The 24,526-nt window shown below is 44.3% G+C and overlaps 1 protein-coding gene across 2 annotated transcripts in view; it reads left to right on the top strand.

Moving 5' to 3' along the window:
- Positions 1 to 4,867: 4,867 nt before the first annotated feature.
- Positions 4,868 to 24,526, top strand: part of cachd1 (cache domain containing 1) — a 104,507-nt gene continuing 84,848 nt past the window's right edge. For both annotated transcript variants that reach the window (XM_014123422.2, XM_014123420.2), the window contains exon 1: positions 4,868 to 5,373. In XM_014123422.2, the coding sequence (XP_013978897.1) occupies positions 5,122 to 5,373 (252 nt within the window). In that variant the 5' untranslated portion in view covers positions 4,868 to 5,121. The remainder of the gene's footprint in view (positions 5,374 to 24,526) is intronic.

Genomic DNA, 24,526 nt, shown 5'->3' with positions numbered 1-24,526 from the left:
CAATTCCAGTGGGTCAGAAGTTTACATATACTAAGTTGACTGTGCCTTAAGAGGTTAAACAGCTTGGAAAATTCCAGAAAATGATGTCATGGCTTTAGAAGCTTCTGATAGGCTAATTGACATCATTTGAGTCAATTGGAGGTGTACCTGTGGATGTATTTCAAGGCCTACCTTCAAACTCAGTGCCTCTTTGCTTGACATCATGGGAAAATCAAAAGAAATCAGCTAAGACCTCAGAAAATAAATTGTAGACCTCCACAAGTCTGGTTCATCCTTGGGAGCAATTTCCAAACACCTGAAGGTACCATGTTCACCTGTACAAACAATAGTACGCAAGTATAAACACCATGGGACCATGCAGCTTTCATACCGCTCAGGAAGGAGACGCGTTCTGTCTCCTAGAGATGAACGTACTTTGGTGCGAAAAGTGCAAATCAATCCCAGAACAACAGCAAAGGACCTTGTGAAGATGCTGGAGGAAACAGGTACAAAAGTATCAATATCCACAGTAAAACTGACCTCAATCCTATAGAAAATGTGTGGGCAGAACTGAAAAAGCGTGTGTGAGCCAGGAGGCCTACAAATCTGACTCAGTTACACCAGCTCTGTCAGGAGGAATGGGCCATAATTCTTCCAACTTATTGTGGGAAGCTTGTGGAAGGCCACCCGAAACGTTTGACCCAGGTTAAACAATTTAAAGGCAATGCTACCAAATACTAATTGAGTGTATGTAAACTTCTGACCCACTGGGAATGTGATGAAAGAAATAAAAGCTGAAATAAACAATTCTCTCTACTATTATTCTGACATTATACATTCTTAAAATAAAAATTGACCTAAAACAGGGAATTTTTACTAGGATTAGATGTCAGAAATTGTGAAACTGACTTCAACTGTAAACACACCATATACACACTCACTAACACACACAAACAAACAAACATACACACACACACACACACACACACACACACACACACACACACACACACACACACACACACACTTTTACACTCATCATTTGCTGTTGTTACTCTGTTCTTTATTTGACTCTAATTGTTATCTACCCGGATGCCTAGTCACTTTACCCTGCCTTAATGTGCATATCTACCTCAAATACCTTATCTACCCGGATGCCTAGTCACTTTACCCTGCCTTAATGTACATATCTACCTCAAATACCTTATCTACCCGGATGCCTAGTCACTTTACCCTGCCTTAATGTACATATCTACCTCAAATACCTTATCTACCCGGACGCCTAGTCACTTTACCCTGCCTTAATGTACATATCTACCTCAAATACCTTATCTACCCGGATGCCTAGTCACTTTACCCTGCCTTAATGTAGATATCTACCTCAAATACCTTATCTACCCGGATGCCTAGTCACTTTACCCTGCCTTCATGTACATATCTACCTCAAGTACCTTATACCTCTGCACATTGATCTGGTACTGGTACTCCCTGTATATAGCTCCACATTGATCTGGTACTGGTACTCCCTGTATATAGCTCCACATTGATCTGGTACTGGTACTCCCTGTATATAGCTCCACATTGATCTGGTACTGGTACTCCCTGTATATAGCTCCATTCTTGTGTATTATATTTTATTCCTCTACTGTTAGTTACTATTTAATTTGTTATTAAAAAAAAGTTGGGAAAGGTTCTTAAGAAAACATTTCACTGTAAAGTCTACACCATTTGTATTTGGTACATGTGATAAATCAAATGTCTTTGATTTGATATACGGACTTCACTGAAGACAGTCTTTCTATTGGAAACTCTGGTCCTGGTTTTATTGGTTAGTTTCAATTTCACAAGTGAGAAAATCCAGTCAAATTATATTGGTTGCATACACAGATTTAAAGATTGTATCGCAGGTGTGTTAAAATGCATGTGTTTCTAGCTCCAACAGTGCAGTAATACCCATCTGATGTCAAAAACGACAGACCTTTTTTATTTTATTTCCAAAACACTTGAGCTTGCTGTCTCTGACCAACTCTCTCAGAATGATCCTCTTCACCCTACCCAGTCAGGCTTCAAGAAGGGTCACTCAACCGAGACTGCTCTTCTCTGTGTCACGGAGGCTCTCCGCACTGCCAAAGTTCACTCTCTCTCCTCTGTTCTGATCCTCCTAGATCTATCCACTGTCTTCAACACCGTGAACCATCAGATCCTCCTCTCCACCCTCTCAGGGCTGGGCATCTCAGGCTTTGCACATTATTGGATTGCATCCTACCTGGCACGTCGCTCCTAACAGGTGATGTGGAGAGGATCTGTGTTTGTACCATGTACTCTCACTACTGGTGTCCCCCAGAGCTCGGTTCTAGGCCCTCTCTTTTTCTCTCTATACACCAAGTCACTCAGCTCCGTCATATCCTCACATGGTCTATCCTATCATTGCAATGCAGATGACACTCAACTACTTTTCTCCTTCCCCCCTTCTGACACCCAGGTGGTGACACGCATCTCTGCCTGCCTGGCAGATATCTCAGCTTGGATGTCTGCCCACCACCTCAAGCTCAACCTTGACAAGATGGAGCTGCTCTTCCTCCAGGGGAAGGCCTGTCTGCTTCTAGCCCTCTCATCACGGTTGATAAATCCACAGTGTTCACTTCCCAGAGTGCAAATAACCTTGGCATGACCCTGGACAACACCCTGCCGTTCTCTGCAAACATCAAAGCAGTGACTCGCTCCTGCAGGTTCATGCTCTACAACATCAGTGGAGTACGACCCTACCTAACACAGGAAGTGGTGCAGGTCCTAATCCAGGCACTTGTCATCTCCCATCTGGACTACTGAAACTCGCTGTTGGCTAGGCTCCCTACGTGTGCCATCAAACCCCTGTGATTTATCCAGAACGCTGCAGTCCACCTGGTGTTCAACCTTCCTAAGTTATCCAATGTCACCCTGCTCCTCCATACACTCCGCTGGCTTCCAGTCGAAGCTTGCATCCACTACAAGACCATGGTACTTGCCTATGGAGCAGCAAGAGGAATTGCCCCTCCCTACCTTCAGGTTCTGCTCCAAGCCTACTCCCCAACTCCATTCTGCCACCTCTGGTCTCTAGGCCCTCCCACCCCTCTTCTCTGTCCTGGTACCCCCCTAAAGCTAGGACAGCAGAGTCCCTACCCATCTTCCGAAAACATCTGAAACCCTACCTCTTCAAAGAGTATCTTTAATAATGCCACATCACCCCCCCCCACCCCAAAAAAGCCTTTTGTGAACTAACACACACTTGACTATTTTCCCCTTACTAGCTCTGACTTTGCTGATAGCTATTTTATTAATTGACGAAAAATATATTTACTACGACTGTGATACGTGGTCATCCCACCAAGCTATCTTATGATGAATGCACTAACTGTAAGTCACACTGGATAAGAGCATCTGCTAAATGACTAAAATGTAAATGTAAAATGCATTAAAATAAATAAAAACAATACACACATAATTCTGAAAAATATAAAGAAATTAAGAAATGTCCTAAACGAGCAGTGTCAGAGACTGGAATATAAATATATATATATATATACATATAATGGTGTGTACAGACAGTATATTAATAGAAAAGGCGTGTACAGCAGTAGTTATATAGGATTAGCCATGACTAGAATACAGTATATACATACAAAGTGGGGAAAACAGTACAGTGAGGGAAAAAAGTATTTGATCCCCTGCTGATTTTGTACGTTTGCCCACTGACAAAGAAATGATCAGTCTATAATTTTAATGGTAGGTTTATTTGAACAGTGAGAGACAGAATAACAACAAAAAAATCCAGAAAAACGCATGTCAAAAATGTTATAAATTGATTTGCATTTTAATGTTTCCCTCACTGTATGTATTATTAAAGTGACCAGTGTTCAATGACTATGTACATAGGGCAGCAGTTTCTAATGTGCAGGGTAGAGTACCAGGTGATAGCCGGTTAGAACAGTGACTAAGGCTAGTGGTGACTGTTTAACAGTCTAATGGCCTGGAGATAGAAGCTGTTTCTCAGTCTCTCGGTCCAAGATTTGACGCACCTGTACTGTCTCCACCTGGATGGTAACGGGATGAACAGGCCGTGGCTCAGGTGGCTGAGGTCCTTGAAAATATTTTTTTCCTTCCTGTGAAGTGTGCCTCCGGTGATGCGTTGGGCTGACCGCACCACCCTTACAAAAAAAGATTGCAGTCAGAGGGCAGTATAACTGCAGTACACTGAAGTATAACTGCAATTAGAGATTTACTGCAGTAATTTTGCAGTGTAACTGCAGTTATTCTGTAATTACTGTGTCCAAAATACCACAGTCGACTGCAGTTTCAAAACGGCAATCTTTTTTTTGTAAGGGCACCCTCTGGAGAGCCCTGATTTTTCATTATCACCATTGTTGAAAGAAAGTGCTTTACATTATGTGATTTCTATTTGCTTGATGAAAAATGTAATAAAAACTGCAACCCCGAGTGTTTGTCTGTATACTGTGGTTTGAGTGAGTGCTTTGTTGACTACATAAAATACTAGCCATATGTTGCTTTTGCTGATGTAGCCTATAGTATCTACTTGCAGAGCGTCTGTTGAGCATTTGTTTTACAGTAGCCTAGTTGTTATCAGTGGAGGCTGCTGAGGGGAGGACGGCTCATAATAATGGCTGGAATGGAGTCAATGGAATGGCATCAACCACATGGAAACCACTTGTTTGATATCTGTCCAATGACTCCATTACAGCCATTATTATGAGCCATCCTACCCTCAGCAGCATCCACTTGTTGTTATGTAAGATTGTTCTCCAAATCAAATCCCAATCCATTCCCACCTCAAAATCCATGCCGTTGTTTTTCTCCCGCTCCTCCTACTTTCACCCCCATTGTGATTCTCCGGCTCACACTTTGCTGGAGTTGGTGCGGAGTGAGCAGGATCAAAAAAACAACAGCTATAGGTGCTTTTACGGATTTTATTTTCCTGCCTTCAATGATTCCCGAAGATGCATTGATGTCGCCGTTTAAAATCGAGGGAGTTTGTCTTGAAAGTAGGTCCAGGTTTAGCGACGACGTTGCGAAGTTGTTCCCTTGAAGTTTTCACCCCAAGGGCTGCAAAGCGAATTCCCTGTTTACTATTCAACTACCCCAGCCATCATGGCGAGGCGGGTACGGGGAGAAGGATCCGTGATTTTAACACACATTCCGTACACGAATTGGAGTAAGCAGTCGAGACTCCACTGGTATAACTTCATGGCTGTTTCTTTGAGCTTTGTGGCAGTCTTGTCGCTTCTATGTTGTGGGGTTTGTGGTGCCGAAACGGAGTTCTCGATCTTGGAGGAGGCACAAGTTTTAGCCGTACAAATGAAAAAACTGTCCTCGCAGGAGCTCGGAGTCTTCAACATGCAGGTAACAAAACTGTTCAAATGTTCTGTTTCGATTTTAACATTTGACACAATTATTTTTGACGTATTATCTACTTGCGCATTGACTAGTATCATGAATTGGTTGTGTTGCAATCTACAATCACTAGGCTGCAGCTACTAATTATGCCACATTGTTGCAGTCCTGTACTAGTGTAACTTTGTGGTAAGAAATGTTCTAATAAACTAACTACATCAATTACAACAACCGCGTTGTTTTGAGCTATTCGCGCTATATATTTGCCTGTGGCTCAGTAGCAGCCATTCTTGAAAGGCGCTCTGTTTGAAGTCGTATGCGGATGACAAAATGTTGCAGTGTGACAAGGGAAACACCATTTTCAAGGCACTTCCATAGCGAAGTTACTTTTTCGTAGCCGGTTAGGATATTTTAACAGCACCTTGAGATAGTTGGTGTGTTGTCACACTTTATCAGGAACTGCATCACCTAGACGTCCTAGAGGAATTATGTTAGAGGATAAATTATTCTGATAATAACACTCTTTACCTACAGCATTTCAGCGTTGATTAGACGCGTTATCTTCTCAGAAGCTTTTATATAGGCTTTATGGTGTCACATTTATAACGTTTATAGTGTCAGGTTTCTGTTACGTTTATGAATTACCACAGTGTGTGTGTGAATGGGGAGGGGAGAACCAAACACACTTCATTCACATCCCCTCCTCTCACCACTGCTCCTATCTATTTTAGGTGAAATTATTTGTTATTGGGAATATTGAAATAAGATATGCTGTTATTTTGACGAAAACAGAAATCTGCCATGATTTTACTATTTGGCTTAGTGCGGTGTGGATAGTACAACATTATCTCGATTGTTTCTAATAGTTGAACATTTTAAATGATTGATTACAGAATTAGTGCCTTCCTTTTGCGGTGACATTTTGTTGTCTTTGCGGGTACATTGTAGAAAACCGCTAAATGCACACAATTATCATATTTTAAATATCCTGATTGATTTTTCGGGAACACTGTTTGTCGTGCTAATTTAAAAGGGAGTCTGGCCATGGCCAACAAATGGCGAACAGTGCAGTGATGGTGGAAGGGGGTTGCTTCACACTTCAGAGGCAGGGCTCACAGTGATGATCAGTGGGGGGCCCAGTCCAAATGGTGTTTCATCTTCCCACTACCCTTCATCCTACCACTGTGACCCGGCTTTCAGGCCTGCTGTGATCCCCGGAGCCTTCTTTGTTTCCTTTCTTTCATTTCCTGTGAAGGACATTGGGGCTCTTTTTTCCTGTGAAGGACATTGGGATCTTTTTTTCCCCTGTGAAGGACATTGGGTCTTTTTTTCCCCTGTGAAGAACATTGGGTCTTTTTTTTCCTGTGAAGAACATTGGGTCTTTTTTTTCCTGTGAAGAACATTGGGTCTTTTTTTTCCTGTGAAGAACATTGGGTCTTTTTTTTCCTGTGAAGAACATTGGGTCTTTTTTTTTCCTGTGAAGGACATTGGGATCTTTTTTTTCTTCCTGTGAAGGACATTGGGATCTTTTTTTTCCCCTGTGAAGAACATTGGATCTTTTTTTTCCCCTGTGAAGAACATTGGGATCTTTTTTTTCCTGTGAAGAACATTGGGTCTTTTTTTCCTGTGAAGAACGTTGGGATCTTTTTTTTCCTGTGAAGAACGTTGGGATCTTTTTTTTCCTGTGAAGAACGTTGGGATCTTTTTTTTCCTGTGAAGAACGTTGGGATCTTTTTTTTCCTGTGAAGAACGTTGGGATCTTTTTTTTCCTGTGAAGAACGTTGGGATCTTTTTTTCCTGTGAAGAACGTTGGGATCTTTTTTTCCTGTGAAGAACGTTGGGATCTTTTTTTTCCTGTGAAGAACGTTGGGATCTTTTTTTTCCTGTGAAGAACGTTGGGATCTCTTTTTTTTCCTGTGAAGAACGTTGGGATCTTTTTTTTTTCCTGTGAAGAACGTTGGGATCTTTTTTTTCCTGTGAAGAACGTTGGGATCTTTTTTTTTCCTGTGAAGAACGTTGGGATCTTTTTTTTTTCCTGTGAAGAACGTTGGGATCTTTTTTTCCCTGTGAAGAACGTTGGGATATATATTTTTTTTCCTGTGAAGGACATTGCAATCAATGTCTGAGATGTGCGTTATAAATAAAGCTTGAGTTGATTTCACCCCTCTTTGCTCTTTGTTTGTTCTTTCTCTTCCTTTCAGTTTCTCTCTCTCGGTGTTGACCTCATGATACTATTATCCATCTTATTTTGGCCATTGATGTCTTAAATATTCATGCCTTGGCTGGGGTGTACTCTGAGTGTAATTTAATGAATGCCCATATTTATCAGTCTTCTGGTTTGAGTCTGAGGTTTCGATTTGTTTCTGATTCATACTACAAAATCATTCATGGCAAAAAATTATTTTCAGCCTTTTCCTGTAAAACTGCAACATTCTAGGTTGATTGTCATGTTATTTTACAAGCTGTGAAAATGTAGCTGGGCTTTTAGCTGATTTAATTCAGGCATTGCATTGATATAAAGCTATACGTTTGGTCAGACCTCTTTGACCACAAAGTTAGGTGTACTGTATCCAGATTAAACAGTCATCTGCCCATGTAAATAAGTGTAGAGATGTGGCTATGGCAGCTGATCTCCCTGCCCTAACACTGGTATGTGTGCTAGGCAGGGCCTGTTTCTCCATGGAGGTAGCCTAGCGGTTGAGAGCATTTGGCCAGTAACTGAAAGGTTGCTGGTTTGGATCCCCGGGCCGACTAGGGGGAAAATCTGTCTGTGCCCTTGAGCAAGGCACTTAACCCTAATTGTTCCTGTAAGTCACTCTGGATAAGAGCGTCTGCTAAATGACAAAAAAGAATACTAATAATATGAAGACAAAAGAACTGTCTCTACTACTAAAGCTAGACTAGGCTGGGAATGTGTACATACTGGGATTATATGGAAGTGCTCTGACCCAATCCTGAGTCCACAGTGAATTATACAGGAGGAAGTATACAAAATGCATTTAAAGAGACAGATAGATTTGTCATAATTCCTGTTTGCATGATATCGTTTCTTACCGGGATTACATTTTCATCCATTTTTGTTGGTCTTTCTATAATCAACCAAACCTCACATTGTCCTCTGCCCATGTAAATAAGTGTAAATCTGGTCTTATTTGTAATATGATGCGCCACTGCCCTGTCATTGTCTCTTGAGTCAGTGGGATAAATTGATACAATCTGTCAGTGACTTATTCAATTATCAAGGGCGCCTGGTTACACAGACAAACCCTATGTTCTCAATCGCATTTGTAACTTAATGCGTGGATAATCAAGTGATTCTGTGGAGAGGAGATGAGCTTTGGTGCAGAGTGAGCAGGTCTACCGCTGCAGGCCTCTATGCTGACATTTCTTACATGTGCTCCTTGTTGGAAAAATGTAGGAGCACATTAAGACATTACAAATATTCTAGGTATTAATGATAAGAATTGCCAGCAATTACAAAATATATATATATATATCTTTTTTTTACAAGGGGGCATTGGTGGTCCCAAATTAAAATTTGTGAAGGATCCCCAGGAAAGAATCTTTAGGTCCTGATCTTCAGGGTTGGGTCCTGTCCAAGTCCAACAGTTGTTGAGAGGGTAGGAGACGGTTTCCTTCTCCCTGGCTGCTCTTTCTTGTCATGGTTTTACTTCTGACTAGACAAGCTCGCTTACACCTCTCTTGACACATCTCTCTTTTCCTTTCACCTATCTTAGTGGTCAAAATGCAGACTATAAGAGAAGATAATACAAATGCACCAAAACACCAAAACAATCTCAATTCCTGATGTTTCTCTGCAGAGCAGCTTCAAAGTGCCTCTGCTGCATTGGCTATGGTGCTCTTGTAATACCCAGCAGACCCACAGCCAGTGCTTGGTCTAGCTTACATGTGATACCCTGGTGTGTTTTGCTAGTTATTAGGAAAACCTATCTCTGTGTACATGTTCTGTTGAGGAAAAAAACACACATTGCTTCCAATTATGACACATTTCTTTTCAAAATTGCAATGTAGTAGATGATGTAGAAAATTCCCCCCAAAAATGGCAGCTCACAACTGTCGCCTGGTCCTGTGGTGAATGTGTCTCCTTGGTTCTGGTCTCTTCACAGACAATGTCTAGGTGGGACCCATCTCTCACGGCGAGGAGCCCTATTAAGAAATCCTCTAGGAAATCAGACGGTTAATGGCCCTGGACCTCCATCCATCACACTTAGCCTTGCTGGTGGGTTGACGCTGGGGAGAGGGGCTCTCTGGAGTGGCTGGGTCTCTGTGGTGGGCCTCTGAGCGAAGTTATCAAAAATCAACCCCCTCCTGGCCCCCCGGCTATAGGCCTACTCTCCCCTACCACTCACCAGCACATGTTTCTCTGACAGGAGGAGCTGCTACTCTTTTGTTCTGAGGCCTGAACTCCCACTGACCTCACCTCTTTAAAGCTGTGTTCTTTTTTTCTGTTCCGGAATGGTTCTAGAACATTATGTGGTGTTCCAGAAGTCTAGGAGTAAAGATGTTGAGGTATTCTCAGCGTTAACCACACATGCATTCCATTACTCTGTGCTTTGTGTTCTGAACTCATGATCTACCTCTTCAGATGATGTGTTCTCTGTCATTGTACAGAAGTTGGTCTTCCTTCAAATTCTATTTTGATTCATGTTTGAGTTGATACACATGCCTATTAAAATTTTTTTAGGCAGTTTACTTTGCAATTCCACAAAGTTTCTTTAGATTTGTTTTATCTCTATTCGTAATGAAGTGAAATGACCCTGTTGGTTTTTGGACCAGGAAGCAGTCTCGTTTGCTTATTGGAACACTTTAAGATGTGTGTAAAAATGTTGGGCTTGTCCATAAGAATCTAGTGAAATAAATCAAATCACCGAATACAACCTTACCGTGAAATGCTTACTTACAACCCCTTAACCAACAAGGCAGTTCAAGGAATAAAGTTAAGAAAAGATTTACTAAATAAAGTTTAAAAAAAATACAATAAGATCAAAAAGTAACACAGAAATGACATAACAATAATGAGCCTATATACAGGGGGTACCGAGTCAATGTGCGGGGGTACAAGTTAATTGAGGTAATTTGTACATGTAGGTATGGATAAAGTGACTATGCATAGATAATAGCAGCAGTGTAAAAACGAAGGATGCATGATATATTGGTGAACATATCGGAATCTGACGATATTAGATAAAAATGCCAGCATCGGTATCGGCCCGATGTCTGTCTAGTTTAACGCGGATGTTAAAAACAGATGTCAAAGCTACCCTGCATACCTATATAATGTAGGTACATGACGTAATGACGCCACGCTACATGTGCAACACAGCATTCCTAACCTAGTCTACAATGTCTGCTGTGTGGCTCGAGCAATCAACAAGTCGAGCAGTCATTTGAAAGAGTAAGAACATTTCAGCGAGACAACTCAAAGGCGAAATCCATTAAAGCCAAGATAATGGAAGCCATGTTGCCCTACTGGAGTTACAGTAATAGCATCAGTGCTATTAGCTTCACGACATGCATACTATAGAACTCTGTTTGGGTCTTTGTGTGTCAAAAAAGATACAGTAGCACTGTCAAAGCTGTACAAAAAAGTCTGCAAACACCGGCCACAAACGATGTGTTTACCATACCGCGTTGGTAATAAAGCATAATTTGTTTGACCGCAACTTCTGGGGTAGCTAGCTAGCTTTGCTTGGTACCCTGCTAGCACCAATACAACCAGCCTGAAAACAATGACCAGTAGAAACTGCAGTCATTTTTGTTATTCTTTGCAATGATTTAGGAATCCTTGTAAGTATTAGCTAGATTGCCACTTGTTATTCTGCCCCTGGGTTAGGGTTAGGGCCACCCCTGGGTTAGGGCTGCCCCTTGGATGCCATGCTGGAGTTAACAATCAGGAGGGAATGTTCCTCTGCAACTAGGCCTATCTCATCTAAATAGAAAAACATTGGGCTATATTTCACTTTTTCCTTGGTCATAGAAAAGGCTGTTTGCCTCCTCACTTCCTTGAAGTTCCCTCTTCTAATCAGTACCATCAAAGATGGTTATGTGGACGTCAGGTGACCAGTGTCTCCAGCAACTGAAGTTGTGTGACCCGTAGCAGGAAATGGTCAAACCCAGTTAGCTATTCTGTGGTTAATTGAGTGTCTGAAGCCCCTGTGCCCCAATGAGAGACCAATGGCCCTTAGTTTCCTCTCAAATGGCTTTATTATTAAACAGGAGCTGTAATTAGCTGGCCTTTATTTAATCAGTTCAGCACACACAGACACTTGAAGAAAAGCATCTTTGTGTGTGTGTGTGTGTGTGTGTGTGTGTGTGTGTGTGTGTGTGTGTGTGTGTGTGTGTGTGTGTGTGTGTGTGTCTGGGATCCCTGTGTGTAGATCCCTGCAGGGCTGCCCAGGACAGCAAGGCAGAGACCTCTCCACACCTGCTCTTCACTCAGCACAAAGGACTGGGCGAAGATGAACTGAACTCCCGGGAGAGAAAGAGAAAGGGGGAAGGGACCTTGGGGAGAGGCAGACTGCTGAGGGAAGTAGGGAATCATTGGCTACCCTTCCCACTTCTCCAGCCCTGCACTTTATCTTCTGAGATCTCCCCATCTCCCTCTTCTCTTCTCTCTCCTGCTTTGCATTCCCGATGAGGGGAGCCCCCTCTTCTTCTCTCTCCTGCTTTGCATTCCCAATGAGGGGAGCCCCCTCTTCTTCTCTCTCTCCTGCTTTGCATTCCCAATGAGGGGAGCCCCCTCTTCTTCTCTCTCTCCTGCTTTGCATTCCCAATGAGGGGAGCCCCCTCTTCTTCTCTCTCTCCTGCTTTGCATTCCCGATGAGGGGAGCCCCCTCTTCTTCTCTCTCCTGCTTTGCATTCCCAATGAGGGGAGCCCCCTCTTCTTCTCTCTCTCCTGCTTTGCATTCCCAATGAGGGGAGCCCCCTCTTCTTCTCTCTCTCTCCTGCTTTGCATTCCCAATGAGGGGAGCCCCCTCTTCTTCTCTCTCTCCTGCTTTGCATTCCCAATGAGGGGAGCCCCCTCTTCTTCTCTCTCCTGCTTTGCATTCCCAATGAGGGGAGCCCCCTCTTCTTCTCTCTCTCCTGCTTTGCATTCCCAATGAGGGGAGCCCCCTCTTCTTCTCTTCTCTCTCCTGCTTTGCATTCCCAATGAGGGGAGCCCCCTCTTCTTCTCTCTCTCCTGCTTTGCATTCCCGATGAGGGGAGCCCCCTCTTCTTCTCTCTCCTGCTTTGCATTCCCAATGAGGGGAGCCCCCTCTTCTTCTCTCTCTCCTGCTTTGCATTCCCAATGAGGGGAGCCCCCTCTTCTTCTCTCTCTCCTGCTTTGCATTCCCAATGAGGGGAGCCCCCTCTTCTTCTCTCTCTCCTGCTTTGCATTCCCAATGAGGGGAGCCCCCTCTTCTTCTCTCTCTCCTGCTTTGCATTCCCAATGAGGGGAGCCCCCTCTTCTTCTCTCTCTCCTGCTTTGCATTCCCAATGAGGGGAGCCCCCTCTTCTTCTCTCTCTCCTGCTTTGCATTCCCAATGAGGGGAGCCCCCTCTTCTTCTCTCTCTCCTGCTTTGCATTCCCAATGAGGGGAGCCCCCTCTTCTTCTCTCTCTCCTGCTTTGCATTCCCGATGAGGGGAGCCCCTACTGTTGCTTTTCAATCGTTTTCTCTCCATTATCTGTTTCTCGCAATCATTCTCTTGCACACAGATTCAGCTGGTAAATGTTTTGTGTTCTCGTTCACAGTTGAGGTGTTTCCCCTTGAGTTAAGAATATGATTAGAAAATCCCAAACTAATCTATGCCCCTCCAAGTTTGTTCATGTTTGAGTATTGTTGTGTGTGAAAGAAAATGACATAGTAAGTGTGGTAAAGGCAAACATGCAACAGTGTCCCCAGGCTGGGACTGAGCAGACGTTGAAGGGTCTCTGGGTGGTGGGAAGGGACGGAGCAGTGGCCTGGGCCTGGGTTTGCTCTGCTGGACTAACCAAAGCCCCCACACAACAATACCCAGTGTGGCACAGAGCGGTCAGTGTTCTGCCAGCCTCACTCTTTGACTGGGGCTGAATAATAAGGCTTGTCCTAAATGAGTTCTCTTCATCAATCCACCTCTCTCACATGGCCCTCTGTGCAGGGGTCATTAGAGGTCAGCTCAGTTAGTCTAACTCCTATCCTCACAGCCATTCATAACAGCAGACACTCGAGAAGCTAACCCAGGTCACACAAAGACTTCTCATTGCACAGAAGAACAAAGTCCTCTGATAGACTAGCAAAGTTGCATAGATTAGTGCTTTCATAAAATAACTCTCACCTTTTCATCAATAAATAGTTTTTGACCTTTCTTTGAAGAGTATTGCCAGTGGAATGTATAAAGGCCTGTTGGCTCTATTTATATGGGAACGTGTGTGGTTGAAGATGAATTGGTAGGACTTCAGCCTCCATGGAATGAAACTTGTTCTCTGGTGTTGTAGTTTCCATCTGAATGGAGGAGAGTTCTCTCCCTGGTAGTTATGACAAAGGAGGTGGCTGAGCTATCCGTGAAGGTGTGTGTGTGTGTGTGTTTTCAGTGTCCTCAGGCCGAAAGTGTTTATAGTGGAAGTGACTGGGATGGTGTTCACAGTGAAAGCCCATGATTCTTACCCACAGGAAAATCACAAAATTACCTTTCAGTGAAGTGTGATTTCTCTCACTAGCACAGAGACTAAAAAAGAGGAGGAAAAATAAGGATACTTTTTTATTTATTTAACCTTTATTTAACTAGGCAAGTCAGTTAAGAACAAATTCTTATTTACAATGACGGCCTAAAAGAGAGAAACCCATTGTTAAAGTCCCAGTGCAGTCAAAATGTTGTTACCCAGAAATGGTTTGATTTTGGTATATAAACAGCTGCATTGGGCCTGATTTTAATAGGAACTAGGGTTGAGTTTTTATAAACAATAGAAATTAAAATACGCTTGCGTGCTACAGGAGGGACAAAAGGAATCGTGACAAAATATATTTTGGAGCCAAATCTCTTTTAGTCGCCTATTCCTCAATGTTGGAGCTGTGGCACAAAAGAGGTGTGTGCGCGCCGACGCGCAAGACTTCCTCATTGGCTGTGCGTCGTGTGATTGAAAATGATGAAGAGCCCGGCTGCAGAGCACGAACTCCGCTGTCCCAAGAACTGGATAATTATTCAATATTTCACATTTTTGCCTAATCTTGCTATCTTTCACCTTCTATACATTGTAGGTGAACCAGAATCTGGGCTTACAGGAGACATTCTCCTTTAAACTCAGGAAGCAGACATTCAACTTGCCATTCACCAGCTTTTTAAGCTTATCATTTCAAAATACTGTATGTTCAGTACATACCAAAAGAATGTGGTTTTGTTGAGTAACTATCATCATTACTGCCTTCCCGGCCCATATGTACTTCCAGAAAATGTCCAGTTACATGCCCGTCTGTACAAAATCTAAATATTGTTTAGATGGTGCACCAAATCCACCTCTTCTGCACCTCATTACTGCCACCAGAAATCTGTATATAATGACGAGATGCTCATGCCTCTGCCGGGAGTCTTTGTCCCAAAGGCGGGAAGGCAGGCAAGCTGAGGTCTAACATAAGCCCATAGAAACGCATTGGGCTTATTTTGGACATATTCTGGCGAGAGTGAAACATCTCGCTTCGCCTCTTCCTCTCTGCTGCCATACACAGGCCTGCTGATCCAGCAGCAGGAAAGGTCCTTGATCCCCTACCACAGTGTAAGGTCATATCAATCTGTTGTTTCACCGCTCTGCATGGAATGGAATATTTCATGGAAGTAGATTAAGTAGACAATATAAGATGTTTTGAAGGTGGTTGTATATTTCTAGATAGGCATATTTAGTGTTTTATTTCCATTACTAATATTGCAGGAGAGGCAGAACAGGTGGATTAGACGTATGCACACTAGCTCAAAAACAATATTTAGATTCTTTCCAGACAAATAATTTTTTCTGTTGCATCTAACTTTTTATTTAGCCCTTATTAGGAAGTACATACGGCTAGGACGTTTTTAGGTTATTCAAAAACCACTTTTTTTTGTTTGATCGTGACCTAGTGTGGCGGGAGAAAGCCAGGTAGCCTAGTGGTTAGAGCATTGGGCCAGTAACCGAAAGGTTGCTGGATCGAATCCCCAAGCTGACAAGGTAAAAATCTGTTGTTCTGCCCCTGAACAAGGCAGTTAACCCACTGTTCATAGGCTGTCATTGTAAATAACAATTTGTTCTTCACTGACTTGCCTAGTTAAATAAAATACATTTTATATATATATATATAAATAAATATAATCTCAAATGGAGAGAAAATAAAGTGTGATAAAAAAATAGATAAGGAATAAAATTTGCTTCGGCTATATTGCCCAGATCATCCGATATTGAGACATTTTCTGACTGGACAATTTGTGCTACTTTGGTGAAAATCTTATTAGCTCTGTCTACATTGTTTTCTTGCATTCTGTAAATAGTTTCTAACATATTTCTTGAATTGGTTTATGAAGGCTACAACAAAGGAATAGGCCACTAGGCATGGCTCTGCTGTGAGCTGCCTGGTCAGCTCTTCACTGCGTGGTCCCAGTCAAGTTGAGTAGGTTATACATCATCTGCCACATCACAATGTCATCACCGTCGACGATGACTGTCAATCATCTTCGATATCCTAATATATGGCTCAACCCTAGTAGGAACACGAGTCTTTCTGTTGTTTTGTCCCGCCTGAGGGCTTGTCTTCAGTTTCTTGTTGGTCTCACACGTCCTGGAGAGATTCCTGACTGGGAGGGAACTGATACACTACCCTGCCCAACATCTTCCTCTCTTTCTCCCCCATTCTCTCTCTCGCTCTGCCTCTCTCTCTCTTCCTCACTCTAACCCTTTGTATTACTCTCTCACTAATTGTGTTCTGTGTGTGTGTGTGTGTGTGTGTGTGTGTGTGTGAGAGAGACCCTGGACTGCATTCTCTATTGGATCACTGGTTGTGGAGATGAATCAGGAAGTGACCATGGCTGATGTCTGAACTCTGACCCCTCGTCTCGCTGCAGCACAAGGTTGTTGAGCAGATGAAAGGCGGGATGGTGCGCTTTTCTTTTTTTAGAAAGGAGAGTGAAAAAAGATCACACTAATTGGCAGACAGAGTAGTGTTGGGGCCTTGAGTGTGATAGGGAAGAGAACACACACACACACACACACAGCAGCTGTGTTTGGCTATCAGTGTCTAAGATCAGAGCGCTGTCTGCCAGGGACTGGGTCATGTTATCTGGACTGGTTGGTAATGCAACAGGAACATTAGCAGAGAGAGAGGAGCTGTGGGATTGCAGGTGGACTGAAGGGTGTGTGTATGTGTTGTTAATGAGGTCTCTCCCTACCTCTGTCCCCTGTCTCTCTCTCTCTCTCCCTACCTCTGTCCCCTGTCTCTCTCTCTCTCTCCCTACCTCTGTCCCCTGTCTCTCTCCCTACCTCTGTCCCCTGTCTCTCTCCCTACCTCTGTCCCCTGTCTCTCTCTCTGTCCCCTGTCTCTCTCTCTGTCCCCTGTCTCTCTCTCTCCCTATCTCTGTCCCCTGTCTCTCTCTCTCCCTATCTCTGTCCCCTGTCTCTCTCTCTCCCTATCTCTGTCCCCTGTCTCTCTCTCTCTCTCCCTACCTCTGTCCCCTGTGTCTCTCTCTCTCTCCCTACCTCTGTCCCCTGTCTCTCTCCCTACCTCTGTCCCCTGTCTCTCTCTCTGTCCCCTGTCTCTCTCTCTCCCTATCTCTGTCCCCTGTCTCTCTCTCTCCCTATCTCTGTCCCCTGTCTCTCTCTCTCTCTCTCTCTCCCTACCTCTGTCCCCTGTCTCTCTCTATCACTTGCAGTGTGAAATCCTCTTATGATTTGGATACCAGAAACTTGTGGAGGATGTCCTTGGAGATCTCCTGTCCTAGCTTCATGGGGAAGCTGATTCCACCATTGGGGTGCCAGGACAGAGAAGAGCTTGGACTGGGCTGAGCGGGAGCTGCCCTCCATTTGGGGTGGGACGACCAAGAGAGCAGAGGTGTCAGAACAGAGTGCTTGGTTTGGGATGTAGGCTTGGAGCAGAGCTTGAAGGTAGGGAGGGCAGTTCCTCTTGCTGCTCTGTAGGCAAGTACCATGGTCTTGTAGTGGATGCGAGCTTTGACTGGAAGCCAATGGAGTGTATGGAGGAGCAGGGTAACATGGGAGAACTTGGGAAGGTTGAACAGCAGACGGGCTGCAGCGTTCTGGATACGTTGCAGGGGTTTGATGGCACAAGCGGGGAGCCCAGCCAACCGAGAGCTGCTGTAGTCCAGACAGGAGATGACAAGTGCCTGGATTAGGACCTGTGCTGCTTCCTGTGTGAGGTAGGGTCATACTCCACTGATGTTGTAGAGCATGAACCTGCAGGAACGAGTCACTGCTTTGATGTTTGCAGAGAACGGCAGGGTGTTGTCCAGGGTCATGCCAAGGTTATTTGCACTCTGGGAGGAGGACACCATGGAGTTGTCAACCGTGATGGAGAAGTCTTGGAGCGGACAGGCCTTCCCCGGGAGGAAGAGCAGCTCTGTCTTGTTGAGGTGGTGGGCAGACATCCAAGCTGAGATATGTGCCAGGCAGGCAGAGATGCATGTGGCCACCTGGGTGCAACACTTCTCCAGATTCAATTCAAAGGGCTTTATTGGCATGGGAAACATGTTTACATTGCCAAAGCAAGTGAAATAGTTTATTTCACTTTTGTTTATTATCTATCAGAAATAAACATTCCACTCCCAAAAGTTTCAAAAGTGACATTTCAAATGTAATGTTCTGGCTTTGTACAGTGTTGTAACCATGTGATTCTCTCTCGGCTCCCAGCTTTCCCTCTCGCTCCCCATGAAGGGAGAAAAGCAAATATATGTTTATTTTTAATGAGAAGCCTCATAAAAATAAAATAAAATAAATCCTCCAGCTCTTCCCATCTCCCCCTTCCTCTGTCTGTCCTTCCTTCCTCTCTGTCCTTCCTTCCTCTCTGTCCTTCCTTCCTCTCTGTCCTTCCTTCCTCTCTGTCCTTCCTTCCTCTCTGTCCTTCCTTCCTCTCTGTCCTTCCTTCCTCTCTGTCCTTCCTCTGTCTGTCCTTCCTCTGTCTGTCCTTCCTTCCTCTCTGTCCTTCCTCTGTCTGTCCTTCCTTCCTCTCTGTCCTTCCTCTGTCTGTCCTTCCTTCCTCTCTGTCCTTCCTCTGTCTGTCATTCCTTCCTCTCTGTCCTTCCTTCCTCTCTGTCCTTCCTTCCTCTCTGTCCTTCCTTCCTCTCTGTCCTTCCTTCCTCTCTGTCCTTCCTCTGTCTGTCCTTCCTTCCTCTCTGTCCTTCCTTCCTCTCTGTCCTTCCTCTGTCTGTCCTTCCTTCCTCTCTGTCCTTCCTTCCTCTCTGTCCTTCCTCTGTCTGTCCTTCCTTCCTCTCTGTCCTTCCTTCCTCTCTGTCCTTCCTTCCTCTCTGTCCTTCCTCTCTGTCCTTCCTTCCTCTCTGTCCTTCCTCTGTCTGTCCTTCCTTCCTCTCTGTCCTTCCTCTGTCTGTCCTTCCTTCCTCTCTGTCCTTCCTCTGTCTGTCCTTCCTTCCTCTGTGTTCCTTTATTGTAGCAGTTGAGTTGGTTTGGTGGAGACAGTTTACTGTCTCATTGGAAACAGTAGGGGGATTGGACCGGCATCCACTCAACATGAGTGGGTGACTGATGTAGACTGCTGTCTTCCCAGACAGTGCCCTTGCTGGGTTCAGTTGATAGAGTACCTCTCTCCCATCTCTGCTCAGCCATGGCAGGGTGGATGGAGGGTGAGCGTATGCGTTTGTTGAGTGTTTTATATGTTTTTTGGCATTGTGGTTTCTTGACGCATACGGGGGTCGGAGGCTCGCCACTCATAAAGCTTCTCTGAAGCTCTATTTCATGAATCTGCCAGTGTGTGTGTTCTGAGAGTGTCTGTTTCACTGCGTATCGCCAACAGCAGTCACAGCCTAGTGACTGCATCATGAACAGGTCAGATGTCATAGAGTTGGAATGACCTGGGATGTTCTCGATGCAGTGTCTAAGGTCTACAAGTGATGTGTGTGTGTTTTCCTTTATTTGCCTAGACAGGGCTGATGTTTTCCTTCCTTGCTCACCACAGTTCCTCTCATTTCCCCTTAGCACCCTCACTAGCCAACACAAATCATGTCTTGACAGTGTGCTAGCTAGGCTGCGCTAGGCTAACTAGGGCGTCCAGCAGGGCCAGACCATGAAATGCTACGCTAGGCTATCGTAGGCCAGGGAATGCTACGCTAGGCTATCGTAGGCCAGGGAATGCTACGCTAGGCTATCGTAGGCCAGGGAATGCTACGCTAGGCTATCGTAGGCCAGGGAATGCTACGCTAGGCTATCGTAGGCCAGGGAATGCTACGCTAGGCTATCGTAGGCCAGGGAATGCTACGCTAGGCTATCGTAGGCCAGGGAATGCAACAATATGCATACTTATACTAAGTAAGGCCAGGGAAAGTTATATACTATGCTAATCTATGGATGGGGAATGTCTTGCAGGCTATGTCACAGTAGGTTTAGTGTTTGCAATGCAAGCACAAGTGTTACGAAGCAGCCCATGCTCCTCTGTAGGGTGGATCAACTCTTCTCGTAATCATCTGTGGCCATAACTCCATAACTGGCCTCACAGTGCGTGAGGGAGTCCTAAAGCACAAAGGCCCTGAAACTAGTGCCAGACATGATCTCGCACCATACACTAACTGGAGGAGTAGGACCACCCCGGCACTACTACTCTCCCCTCTCTCTCTCTCTCTCCCCCCTCCCCTTTGTCTTTATGATGGAGTCTGTTGTGCTTCAGAAAGAGAGGACACTAGGCCAGAACTGTACTAGCTTCTTCTGAAGTAGAAAGGCAGATCTTTAGTGGTTGTTGATATGGAAGGAGAGTTCTGTTAGCTTTGGCCTGTGACGTGGTTTGATCTGGGCCGTTAACAAGCCTTCAGACAGTGTGAGTGCCTTGTTACACTGTTTTTAAACACACTCTCTGGGACATTTTGATCTGAATGACTCGCTTTCTTGTACAAAGTATGTTGAAAAGTTACATTTCCCACGTAGGCCGTATAGCAGGATGGATAGATGCCATTTCTGCTCTCTTTCGGTCTCTCATTCCTCCTCTGTTTCTTTCCCTCCATCCATCTTAAGCCACCTCTCAATAACCTCTAACACACATACTCTCTTTACAGTGAAGGCCGCAATATGAGGTTGGTGTGTTACCAGGGTGTGACTCTGGTTGGCGCTGGCATGGGACCTAACTAGAGGCTGGATGAGGTCTTTCCTCTCCAGGAGGTGTGGGTGAGACACTGGGCGCAGGGCACCCTAGCCTGGCAGGCCGTAGTCATTTGTGGGCCAAAGCGGGTTGGAGAGGGCGGTGAGAGTATAGTGTCCTGAGGTCAGGGGTCAAGAGAGAGTGACCCATAATGTCTCACACATGCACTTGGTCAGGCTTAGTTAGTGAGCGCACATGCTTATCAACCATAAAAACACACACTTCAAGACACCCTAAATGCTGCTCTGCAGAAAAGCATCATGTGAAATACACACGCTAGCATAGGAAGGCTTCTTAACTCTGTTTTACTGTCAGAAGACACGCCTTATTTACAATTCTTGGTCTTCCAATGTCTTAAAATATTATACACCACTCCTCGTAAAAACTGCCAAGCAATCTCATTATCTGTGCATTCCAAGACTGGTACCTCCATCTCCATGAGGTGCCAGGTTACTTTGGCCTCTCAATGATTTTATCAGCTTAATGGAAGAGCTCAGGTATTTGGCTTTGAACTTCTATTGGAACAGTTTCACCTCAGTTCCACTTGAATGTCATGTTTTTATTGCCATCCACTGCAAGTGAGCTTGGCAGTGTTCTAAAGTCTGGGAGTTCAGTTGTTACACATTGATAGCTGCGGTGGAAAAGTTTAACGTTGTCAAATAGTTTTACATTATTAGTTAGGGCATGCAGCAGGGGTTTGTATAAGGTCCTCTTCTGTTCAATCCCTTATCCTGACATGAAAGGGATATTTCTATTTCTTTTACTAGGTTGTCTAGTAAAAGAACACTTTAGCAGAAGATTTTATTTTTATTTTACATTTATTTAACTAGGCAAGTCATTAAGAACAAATTCTTATTTTCAATGATTGCCATTGAACAGTGGCATAACTGCCTTGTTCAGGGGCAGAACGACTGATTTTTACCTTGTCAGCTCGGGGATTCGATCTTGCAACCTTTCTGTTACTAGTCCAACGCTCCAACCACTAGGCTACCTGCCGCCCTTCTGTAATGACCTCTAACCTCAGCAGCTGTATCATGTGTCCTCCTGCCTCTCATTCCAGATCACTGACTGTATTATATACCAAACTTGAGACTTAATGGACTGTATATATGAAACTGTATGAAGCGAGGGAGCGGGGGCTTTGTGATCCATCCGGAGAGATGGATGAGCACGGGGAATGTCAGGAGGAGATGTGAGCTCTCACTCATTTCTCTCTCTTTTTCCATTCTCCACTTGTCCTGTTGCGAGCAGCACTTTTCTCTTTGAAGCTCAAAGTTTTGCACTGGCGCAGAGGCAACGTTCACCTTCAAAAGGAAGAGATCAGACACAGGTGCCACTGCTTTCACTCTCCCATCAGCCACTGCAGCAAAGCAGCCTGACGACAACTCACAATGTGCTATTTTTGGACAGGAATCAGAAAAGTACCCGGTTCATCGTGGGTGTGGGTGTGGGTGTGGGTGGCCTTATAGTGGGTGGCCTTATTTTTAAGTACTGAGTCAGTGAGTAATGATAACTTGGTTATATACAAGGGCTACCAGTACTGAGTCAATGAGTAATGATAACTTGGTTATATACAAGGGCTACCAGTACTGAGTCAATGAGTAATGATAACTTGGTTATATACAAGGGGTACCAGTACTGAGTCAATGAGTAATGATAACTTGGTTATATACAAGGGGGTACCAGTACCGAGTCAGAGTAATGATAACTTGGTTATATGCAAGGGGGTACCAGTACTGAGTCAATGAGTAATGATAACTTGGTTATATACAAGGGGTACCAGTACCGAGTCAATGTGCAGGGGTACGAGGTAATTCATGTAGATATGTACATACAGTTGAAGTCGGAAGTTTACATACACTTAGGTTGGAGTCATGAAAAAATTGTATTGGGAGCAATTCCTTGGGAGCAATTTCCAAACGCCTGAAGGTATAACGTTCATCTGTACAAACAATAGTACGCAAGTATAAACACCATGGGACCACGCAGCCGTCATACCGCTCAGGAAGGAGACGCGTTTTGTCGCCAAGAGATTAACGTACTTTGGTGCGAAAGTGCAAATCAATCCCAGAACAGCTGCAAAGGACCTTGTGAAGATGCTGGAGGAAACAGGTACAAAAGTATCTATAGCCACAGTAAAACGAGTCCTATATCGACGTAACTTGAAAGGCCGCTCAGCAAGGAAGAAGACACTGCTCCAAAACCGCCATAGAAAAGCCAGGCTACGGTTTGCAACTGCACATGGAGACAAAGATTGTATTTTTTGGAGAAATGTCCTCTGGTCTGATGAAACAAAAATAGAACTGTTTGGCCATAATGACCATCGTTATGTTTGGAGGAAAAAGGGGAAGGCTTGCAAGCCGAAGAACACCAACCCAACCGTGAAGAACGGGGGTGGCAGCATCATGTTTTGGGGGTGCTTTGCTGCAGGAGGGACTGGTGCACTTCACAAAATAGATGGCATCATGAGGATGGAAAATGATGTGGATATATTGAAGCAACATCTCAAGACATCAGTCAGGAAGTTAAAGCTTGGTCGCAAATGGGTCTTCCAAATGGACAATGACCCCAAGCATACTTCCAAAGTTGTGGCAAAATGGCTTAACGACAACAAAGCCATTACAAAGCCATGATCGCAATCCTATAGAACATTTGTGGGCAGAACTGAAAAAGCTTGTGTGAGAAAGGTGGCCTACAAACCTGACTATGTTACACCAGCTCTGTCAGGAGGAATGGGCGAAAATTCACCCAACTTATTGTGGGAAGCTTGTTAAAGGCTAACCGAAATGTTTGACCCAGGTTAAACAATTTAAAGGCAATGCTAATTGAGTGTATGTAAACTTCTGACCAACTGGGAATGTGATGATAGAAATAAAAGTTTAAATAAATCATTCACTCTACTATTATTCTGACATTTCACATTCTTAAAATAAAGTTGTGATCCTAATTGACCTAAGACAGGGAATTTTTACTACGATTAGGAATTGTGAAAAACTCAGTTTTTAAATGTATTTGGCTAAGATGTGTGTAAACTTCCGACTTCAACTGTATAACTAGGAATAAAGTGACACATAGTTAACAGTAGTAGCAATGTATGCGATGAGTCAAAAAAAAAGTTGGTGTAAAAGGGTCAATGCAGATAGTCCAGGAAGCTATTTGGTTAACTACACTGCTCAAAAAAATAAAGGGAACACTTAAACAACACAATGTAACTCCAAGTCAATCACACTTCTGTGAAATCAAACTGTCCACTTAGGAAGCAACACTGATTGGCAATAAATTTCACATGCTGTTGTGCAAATGGAATAGACAACAGGTGGAAATTATAGGCAATTAGCAAGACACCCCCAATAAAGGAGTGGTTCTGCAGGTGGGGACCACAGACCACTTCTCAGTTCCTATGCTTCCTGGCTGATGTTTTGGTGACTTTTGAATGCTGGCGGTGCTTTCACTCTAGTGGTAGCATGAGATGGAGTCTACAACCCACACAAGTGGCTCAGGTAGTGCAGCTCATCCAGGATGGTACATCAATGCGAGCTGTGGCAAGAAGGTTTGCTGTGTCTGTCAGCGTAGTGTCCAGAGCATGGAGGCGCTACCAGGAGACAGGCCAGTACATCAGGAGACGTGGAGGAGGCCGTAGGAGGGCAACAACCCAGCAGCAGGACTGCTACCTCCACCTTTGTGCAAGGAGGAGCAGGAGAAGCACTGCCAGAGCCCTGCAAAATGACCTCCAGCAGGCCACAAATGTGCATGTGTCTGCTCAAACGGTCAGAAACAGACTCCATGAGGGTGGTATGAGGGCCCGACGTCCACAGGTGGGGGTTGTGCTTACAGCCCAACACCGTGCATGACTT

Source organism: Salmo salar, chromosome ssa10 (assembly GCF_905237065.1).
Source record: "Salmo salar chromosome ssa10, Ssal_v3.1, whole genome shotgun sequence".
In the NCBI taxonomy this organism is placed as follows: domain Eukaryota; kingdom Metazoa; phylum Chordata; class Actinopteri; order Salmoniformes; family Salmonidae; genus Salmo; species Salmo salar.
Note: the sequence above shows the minus strand (reverse complement) of the source record. Positions and strands in the feature narration are given on the sequence as shown.